The sequence below is a fragment of the Chionomys nivalis genome, chromosome 13 (assembly GCF_950005125.1).
Source record: "Chionomys nivalis chromosome 13, mChiNiv1.1, whole genome shotgun sequence".
NCBI lineage: Eukaryota > Metazoa > Chordata > Mammalia > Rodentia > Cricetidae > Chionomys > Chionomys nivalis.
This window is the reverse complement of record NC_080098.1, coordinates 69,608,129-69,617,817: the sequence shown is the minus strand read 5'-3', so window position 1 is coordinate 69,617,817 and position 9,689 is coordinate 69,608,129. Positions and strand designations below refer to the sequence as shown.

The window sequence follows — 9,689 nt, the reverse complement described above, 5'->3', positions numbered from 1 at the left end:
CACTTACAAGTCCCTCTTCTTGAGGTGGGGATGCCCCAAAGAGGATGAGTGCCTAGCAACAGAAGGTAAAGCAGGACAACATTGGAGACGTGAAGACATCCCCTCATAGCGTGCCCACTCTGCAGACAAAGGTCTTTTATAAGATGGTAAGACAAGTCGAGGCTAATGTAGGAGGAAAATTTAAGTTTTCTGAGTTTCTAAGGGACAGAACACAACCAGAGCCAACACCAGGGACACGTAGAAGGAAAGGAAGATTGCAATGGGTGAGGCAGTAGACATAAAATCCCAGGGAAAGCAGAGAAAGCATCTCCAGGTCTTGTTATTTGGAAGTTTTGGATGTGGTTACATGTTGACGGAGATTTCTGTACCACCAGATTCCGTGGCTGTTTAGTCCCAAAAGAAACACAGAGAGGTCTACATTAATCATAAACTCGTTGGCCTATTAGTTCAGGCTTCTTATTAACTCTTACATCCTACATTAATCCATAATTCTTGTCTATGTTAGCCACGTGGCTTGGTACCTTTTATTGGCAAGGCATTCTCATCTTGCTTCCTCTGTGTCTGGGTAACAACTGTAGACTGAACCTCTCCTCTTCCCAGAATTCTTCTATCCTCGTCACCCCGCCTATACTTCCTGCCTGGCTGCTGGCAATCAGCATTTTATTAAACCAGTCAACTGACAAACCTTTACAGGCTACAAGACCATTGTCCCACAGTAGGTACCAAGACTCCTTTCCTGAGGAAAATGTAAACAATGTCTAAAGTCCCAAGGACAAATTCAGAGAAGACTGCATCAAAGTTCACGCCCAAGGAATCAGTGAGTTTATTGGGCTTACTTACAGAGCACAGATAAGGGGTTACATACAGGAGGTAGGAGTTCCCTCCCAAAGACCACACAGGAATCATTTCTTTCCCATAGATGCATAAATGGAGGCACCCTCCCCTAACCCTCACCAGCCTATAGACTCTAGCCTTCAGGCCACAAGCAACCAGCGCAGAATTGCTTGCAACCCTAGAATGGCTGGATACTCAGGGTCCTGCAAGCCTTCCCATCCTTCCTTCTATGGGGGATGTCAACAGTCAGCAAGCACAGCTGGGAGGATCCTGCAAGCCAGCACGGCTGAACTCCCAACGATACTGATTGCTTGCCTCAGAGGATAGTCATGAACAACGTGGAAACTTCTGAGTGTGAGGAATGAGCACAAGACCTAGAGATGTTTTTAAGTACAAGAGCTATAGAGATTTAGTTCTGTTTAACCTTCAAAATTACTATCTCCCCCCTCCCCACCTTTTGGCTTAATTCTCACAAGGCAAGACATGGAGATCTGGATTGCTGGGTAATGTTAAATGTTTAATCACTGAGTTAGTCAACTTCCTGAAAACACAAGTTCTTGAGCTACAAGGAAATGGGGTAGCCACCCCACTGTCTCTCCTGTCCCTAATATTCTTTCTTCTCTGTTATTTGCAGTGTTAGGGGTGGACCCCACATCCCTGTGTGTTGGGCCTCTACCCCAGCTAGTCCTTAATATTCTAAAACATGTGTGCAGGTCCATTGCTGGTAGGAAAATACTCAAATAAGCAACTAAAACACTGAATTGAGAAATAGCATCTATACCTGCCCAAGAGAAGCAGCAAGTCCTGGCGATTATACTCAACAATATTATGTCACAAAATAAAATTAGGAGAGGACTTCAAATCTGATCCCAAATGGTAAGTGTTGGAGACAGAGGGAAGTACCTCGAGCTGGTCAATGCAGAATACATGCATGCACTAGTACATCACACCGTCACTCATAAAGATACACAACTTTTTCTTTTTTTTTTTTTGGTTTTTTTCGAGACAGGGTTTCTCTGTGGCTTTGGAGCCTGTCCTGGAACTAGCTCTTGTAGACCAGGCTGGTCTCGAACTCACAGAGATCCACCTGCCTCTGCCTCCCAAGTGCTGGGATTAAAGGCGTGCGCCACCACCGCCCGGCTAGATACACAACTTTTTAAAACTGATTTTCTGACACAGTCTGACATAGCCCAGGCTGGTCCCAAACGTCATATAGAGTGAGAATAACCTAGGACTACAGCCCCTCCTCCTAAGTGTGGTGTGCTGCGATTACAGGTGTGTGCCACCACACCTAGTTCCATCCAATTATCTTCAGGTTAAAAACACACACACACAAAAAAAGCAAAGCTTTAAAAAGTATTTGGTAACTGCAAGTGAAGTGATGTCCTTCCATACACCAGACAGGCCAAGATGGAGTGTGGGGTCCAAGGGCAGGAACCAGCAGAGGACTTACCACCTCCACACCACAAACCCAGAAACACAAGCTGTGGTCAGACTACGGCTTCACTCTCCCCTCACCCACATGGCACCATGTGGAAGCATCTAGAGCAGTGGTTTTCAACCGGTGGGTTGCAACCGCTTAGGGTCGAATGACACTGGCACAGGGATCACCTAAGACCGTCCTGCATGTCAGACAGTGTAACAGTAGCAAAAATACAGCTATGAAGTAGCAACAAAAAAATGTTATGGTTGGGTCACCTCACTATGGGGAATTGCCTTAAAGGGTCACAGCATTAGGAAGGTTGAGAACCACTGAGTTAGAACCAAGAGGATCTGAGAACTTCACCTTCCAGCTCAGCATAGCTGGGCCAGCAATTCACCAGTCAGCATATGTGTCCCACGATGGTTTTCGTGTGCTTCCGGGTTAGGTTTTAGGGCTGTGTTTACGTTCCCCCTCCCACTCCCTACACCTCCACACCCCACCTTTATACCTCCCCTCCCTGCAGTGTGCTATAAGGCCTTCTTTACTATACCCTCTAGCTGGGAGTCTCTCAGGCTTCTTCTCCTCTTCGTCCTCCATCTTCTTCCTCTTGTCCTTTTCTCTTCTTTTTACTTCTTAACTATAACCTTTGTCAATGCAAAAACAAACATGGATCTCACCCTCAAAAGGAAATAAGATATAGTTTCTCATGGAGCCATTTTGCATGACTACCACCCAGGAACACAGGCTCAGCAGTCAAGAACTTAACACTGACTTCCAGAGGCCCTGAGTACAGCTCCAGCACTCACGTCAGACAGCTTACAACTGCCTGACTCCAGCTCCAGGGGATCCTGCACTTGTGCCCTCCACAAGCAACTGGACACACGCGTATTCACACAAAGACACACACACGTCACATTTTTAAATAACTCAGGCTGGCTAATTATATGTCTGACTAGATGTAATAAAAAATAACTCAAGCTTCAGGTTCAAATCATTCTGTATTTAAGCATCAAGTATACAAAAATGTATATATGTAAAAACAAACAAATTTATGATTTAGCTTATTCACATGAATGGCCTTAAAAACGCTGCAGACGACCAGGTTCCGATCTTTACACGCATGGAAGGCGATCACAGAGAAGCGGCAGCGCTGTCGATGAACTGAGCCAGCTTCACATCACGCTTGCTCAAGCCTCCACAGTCGTGTGAGGTGAGAGTTATCTGGACCTACGGATGGGAAAACAGCTTTTCAGATCTGAGCAGACCTGCAGGAGAGGCCTGGGTGCTGCAGAAGTCAGTCTGTCTCTCAGCATTCCTATCTGAGAACCGGAGGGTAGATATCTAGAAAATGCTACCTTATGTATAAACACTGCATTTCCCAAACCCAGGGAGCTTGGGGTACAGGCTGCACCAAGCTGGGTGTGATAGCCACCCAGGAGGGAAGGCTCCCAGAAGACAAGGGAAGTCAGCAGCCAGGATGGAAAATCTTGCTTCCTGGGAAGCTGGAACAGAGACAGAAGCGCTGTTTTAACTCCCAGAACTTTAATTATACCAACCCTGCACTATTAGGAGATGTGACTGTGTTGGAGTAAGTTTATTACAGGGGTGGCCTTTGAGGTCTCAGACACTCAAGTCAGGCCCAGTGTGGCACTCTCTCTTCCTGCTGCCCACCGATCTGGATGTAAACTCTCAGCTACCTCTCCAGCACCATGTCTGCTGCGTCCTGCTCAGCTTCCCACCATGATGACGATGATCGAAACTTCTGAACTGTAAACCAACCCCAATTAAATGCTTTCCTTTATAAGAAAAAAAAAAAAAAACCTCAAAGAAGTCTAGATGGCTGTCCAGAGTGGGGGACACTCTTCGGGGTGTGGGTATTCTCACTGCACCCCTTAAAGATTTTAGTCTGCCCTCTGAAGATCAAATCTTTAATAAACATTTACTACCAAGAGACAGTTGCTGAGATTTATTTAAGTGAGACACATAAGGCCATGCTATCTGATTTGCTACCATTCCTTTTAATAAATTATTTTCAAATTAAAACTCTGAGGTCTGAGGTAACTGAGTTGGCCATGGCAGCATATGCCTGTAATCCCACAAAACCGGAGGACCTCCCACCAGCCTGATGCTCTCAGTGAGTTCCAGGGTACACAGGGAGACTCTGACTTAAATAAAATACCCCTTCAAATAAATACCCCTCCACAAAAATTACATAAAAATTCTATCTTCATGGCTGATATCCATGATTAACTCAGGATAGTCCAAACTTCCAAAATAAATGTTGGAAGCCAAGTCTAAGAGCAAAGGACTATACTTCTGCTCTCGGGAAAGCCCTGAACTCTGCCAGCAATGACACGGGGTTTCTGAGCGAGGGTAAGAGAACATCCTCAACACCACATTCACAATGAGTTAGCGATCGCAAGAGAGAGGTCCAGTTACCTTGTTGTACACGTTGAACCATTCTGGGTGGTGATTCATCTTTTCTGCCTGCAGGGCAACCCTGGACATGAAGCCAAAAGCCTGCAAAACACCAAGTCCGGAATTACGGGCCCCGCCCTGCACTCTGTAGCTGGGAGACCCCAGAGCCACCCAACCAGATGAAGGCTCCTTGGGACGCTGGGGAAGCCTCAGAAATCACAGGGGAAGGGCTGCTCTCCGCAGGCCAGGGCACTAGGGCAGCAGACTGCGAGGTGGGGAAACAATCTGGCTCAAATAAACAAACCAGGAAATGAGTGTCACCTAGTGACCTGTCTGGACTGCTTAATTGTCCTAGGCCTCCCGACTGCACAGGAATAATTCTCTTCAACCCTGTGCCCTGGGTCTACCTGCCCCAAATCAAGAGAGCCAATTTACTCCTTAACCATTCCTTCTGTTGTTAGTGAATGGGCCGCCTCGGCCATCAGCTGCAAGGCTGTGGAAAAAGGCCCACAGCTGTCCCAGACCACACTTCAGGGACAGCCAGTGAAGGCCTACCTTCAGCGCCAAGCAGCCTGAAAGAAAAGCCCTGAGTGCCTGCCGGGGAGCCTCTGGCTGCAGCCCCAAGCTAAGGTGACAGTGTGCCTCCACAGAAGCCAAGTCTGGAAACAACATGGACAGCTGGGGCTCACACCACAGGGAAAACAGAAACACCCAGCAGGAGGCCATTGTTCTGAGGAAAACATTCATTTTTGCTTCCTTTCACATTTTTACGAAGGCAATGGCAAATAATAACCCTACTTTACACAACTCCTCTAAGACTCAGGGAACACTGTGGAAGGGGACCACGAAGTGTGCAAGAGGCTGAAGGAAGGTGGGACACTTGTCCATCCGCACAATCATGAGCGCATGACCATCCTGGTTACCTGCCCTGGGCACACAGCAGACTAGTCCTGGGAACTGTCAATCACAGGTAACACATTTTAAAAGGAAGGAGAGGGAAGAATCTACTATATATAGAATGATCCAGAGAAAAGCAAATGTACTCTCCTGCCCCCTTCCATTCCAAATCCGATTCCCTAGATGTCATTGAGGTACCAGTCGTGTAGGGAAGTCTGGTTTAATTAGCCAAACACGGAGTCAGCAATGCTGTGTGGGAATTTCTACTGTCGAAGTGACGAATTTTTATTCAGTATTAGCTGAAGTAGAAGACTTGACTGCCCTTAGTGACAGATGGTGACAAGGCTCAGGGCCTCCTGGCCTTTTGAACCTGGGAATTCTGGATTCAAATTCTGACACTACCACTTAACAGTCATGTGATCCTAGGCTCCGTTTTCTTTTTCTTTCCCTTTCTTTCCCCATCCCACTCCCGGGGTTTTGAGAGAGGCTCTCATGAGGCCAGGCTGACCTCAAATTTACTGTTAAGTACTAGAAGAATAGGTATGTGCTTCCATAAATGGTTTCCAGGCTCAGCTTGCTCTCCCGAGCACACGTGCGCTCTCTCTCCCGTCTCTGTTATTTTTTAAGATTTGATTTTTGAAGGATGTGTATGTGTGCCTTTGAGTGCGTATGTCCATCCTGAGCTGGAGTCCCGGGGGGCTGTACACTGCCCACATGGGGAACTAAACTCCGGTTCTCTGGAAAGGCAGCGCACACTCTGAACCATTGTCCGTCCGTGCAGATGTCCATCCAGATGTCCATCTAGCCCTTAATGTTCTTTTTTAATTAACTTAATTTGTTCTTAGACATTCTCACGCGTGCATAATGCATACCGAACCCTCTCACCCCCGCCTGCCTCCCGCCGTCTACTCTCACCTCAGCTCTCACAAATCTCCCTCACACACACGCGTGTCTACTCCCTTTGTTTTGGGACCCACCGAGACTAGCCAGAGCCGTGTATGTGGTCGGGAGTTTGGAGATAACACTAGAGCCTGGTGCACTCAGTAGTGGGTGGATAGCTGCAGACAATGATCCCCTCCCCCAGAATCTAGCAAGGGTCAGTAGCCAGAGGTAATGGGGTAGGGTCTTATGAGCCCCTCCCCTCTCCCTGATGGGCTGCTAACAGGGCCAGTGTCACAGGGGCCTGGTGGCGGTAACTACTGTCTTGAGATCAGGACTGCAGTGGCTGCGTGGAGTGTACAGAGCCATTGGCCGCCCTTCGATCTGGCGTTTGGCCCTTATAACCTTCCCGCCCCTTATGCAATGCTCCCGCTTGGGCTCAGTTTTCTCGTCAATAAAAGAGAGAGAAATAAAAAGCTCTTATGGTCTAATGCAGTCTAGTACGAATTGAGGTGAGGTGTGTAAGGCGCTCAGCAAGCAGCCGCTAGCACAGAAGACCTCAGCTGTAGCACAGCTGCCGCCACCACTGCTCAGGATGAGTGCAGAGGCCAAGCAGTTTTAGGGTTTAAGACTCAGTTGCTGTCCCTCAGAAAAACGTCTTTCCTCCTCCCATGTGTCAGACATACACGAAATAAAGGGATACACCATGCATGATACTGAATAGGGAGGCAGTGTAATGACAATAGGTCAGGTCAAGTCAGTCACTGCCCTATAGCCACAATCTCTGCAGACTACGTCACCCCAAAGGTCCCAAGTGCTGTCTAGCATCCCTTGCCATTTCAGGAGAGCAAACAGACCAAGTGGATTCCTCACATCCTCACCTCCAGCACGCTTCCAGCACACCAGCGAAACCTTCAGAAGATGCGGGTTTTCCAGGGAACATGCACAGCTTGAGGGGTACACTGATGAAATAAACGGGCTCAGCCATACCTAGGCCAATGTTCTAAAGTGCACAGTCACAAAGCACCAGTTTGCATTCGCCTCGGCTTTGTCCGTTTCTTTCAACTGTCATAGTCACACTGGTTTTGTTTTTAATGTTTTCTCACACTTACGTAGAGTGTGTGCACAGATGTGCATGCTAAGGCTGCCTGTAGACGTCAGACAGGCCATCGGGCTTGGTGGTATACACCTTTACCCACTGAGCCATCTTGCCAGCCCTTAATAGTCAGATTTAAGAAAATATAGCAAGAGGCAGAGGCAAGTGGATTTCTGTAAGTTTGAGGCCAAATAGGGCTATAGAGTGAGACCCTGTCTCAAATAAATAAATAAATAAATAAATAAATAAATAAATAAATAAATAAATAAATTTTTATAAAGGAGGAAGAAGGAAGGAAGAGGAAAAAATATTATAGCGTCAGTGAGCTGGCTCAGCCGGAGAAAGCACTTGCTACACAAGCCTGACACCTGAGCTTCACCCTCAGAACCACAGCAGAAGGGAAGAATCAACTCCCAAAAGTTGTCCTTTGACCTCCACAGGGTTCATGGTACACACACCTGTAACACACACACAATAATAATAAACAATAATATAAATTTAGCTTAGAAAAGAAAGCATCACAAAATCTGATAAGCTACACCAGATTTATGATTTCTCCACAGGAGAAGTAAGCAATTGACTCAGAGGGCAAAGCCCATTTGCCTTCTTCCACTTAGCAGACCCAAATCTATTACCTGCCTAGTTTAGAGCTTACATGTTTAAAACATGCATGACAATATATATCCAAGTCATCAGACCTACTGCTTCAGGAGTTACATGAGTGGATAACAGGAAAGGGGAGACATTCAAGGGGGAATTGTGGCTACCGCTGTGGACTGCGATGAAGGCACTCACCCGGGGGCGTAGCTGCGGGCGAGCATGCAGGCTACTCTTACCAAGGCTCCCACTGGGACCTAATGACCCCGAGTTATTAAGAGGGTAGGGTCTTCTAAAACAGTCCCATCCAGCAATGCTGGAAAAGCGTGGGGCAGAACAGACTCCAGCAACCCAGTGTGACTAAGGAAATGGGCAGTGACATAAAATCAACAAGCTGGAGAGGTGGCTCAGTGGTTAAGAGCACTGCTGCTCTTGCAGAGGACCCTGGTTCAAGTCCCAGCACCCACACGGCAGCTCCAGTTCCAGAGAATCCAACGTCCTCCTCTAACCGCCCTGGACACATATGCATGGTGCACAGACATACATGCAGGCAAAAACACCCATAAACACAAAGTAAATAAAATTAAAAAGAAATCAACATGAGCTTAAAGGAATTAGAAAACCAATATATAAGACAAATAAGACTAACATAAACTTAATTACTACACTCCAGAAAAAAAAAAAAAGCTGTAAATAGGACCAAGGGGCCAGGCTGCTCAGGACAGACCTGCCATTGCTGAAGGCCTGGGTTTCACCTCCAGAATGCAAACGAAAAAAGTTGTAAAAGAAACATTGTAAAGAGAGACTGGTGAGATGGCTCTTGCCTCCCAAGCCTGGCAGTTCCATCCCCAGAATCCAGGGAAAGGCAGAGAGGGAAAATCCATCCTATAACATAAGCCTCTATCCTTCACACACATGCTCACACAGTCACACACACATGCTCACACAGTCACACACATGCTCACATGCTCACACACATTCTCACATGCTCACACACATGCTCACACACTCACACACATTCTCATATGCTCACACATATTCTCACACGCATGCTCTCACGCTCACATGCATGTTCTCACACTCACACACATGCTCACACACATACTCTCACGCTCACACACGCATACACACACTAATATAAGAATGCAACAATGGCAGCTGGTAGGCAGTGGTGGCACACACCTTTAATTCCAGCACTCAGAGGCAGGCGGAGCTCTATGAGTTCGAGGCCAGCATAGTCTACAGAGTGAGTTCCAGGACAGCCAGTGCTGCACAGGGAAACCCTATCTCAAAAAACAAAACAAACAAACAAACAAACAAACAAAAACAAGAAAAAAGAATGCGACATCTCTCCACATTTTAGTAAAGTTAATAAACTTAGATTTTTTTTAAAAAAGTTCTTTTATCATTTAGTAAGAAATTCCCTGTATAAGGATAAAAAGAAACCTGTTGACTTCAAATGTCCACATATTGGCATCAGAGGGACAATACCTGCAAAGACTTTAGGAAATAGAAGTGAAAACAAAGACCGAAAAAAATAAATCT

The 9,689-nt window shown here is 46.6% G+C and overlaps 1 protein-coding gene across 2 annotated transcripts in view; it reads right to left on the bottom strand.

The window, feature by feature from the left end:
* Positions 1-3,242: 3,242 nt before the first annotated feature.
* Pcbd2 (pterin-4 alpha-carbinolamine dehydratase 2) overlaps positions 3,243-9,689 on the bottom strand; it is a 51,327-nt gene continuing 44,880 nt past the window's right edge. For both annotated transcript variants that reach the window (XM_057787910.1, XM_057787911.1), the window contains exons 3-4: positions 4,697-4,777; positions 3,243-3,484 (exon numbers count right to left, since the gene is read on the bottom strand). In XM_057787910.1, coding sequence (XP_057643893.1) covers positions 3,389-3,484; positions 4,697-4,777 — 177 coding nt within the window. In that variant the 3' untranslated portion in view covers positions 3,243-3,388. The remainder of the gene's footprint in view (positions 3,485-4,696; positions 4,778-9,689) is intronic.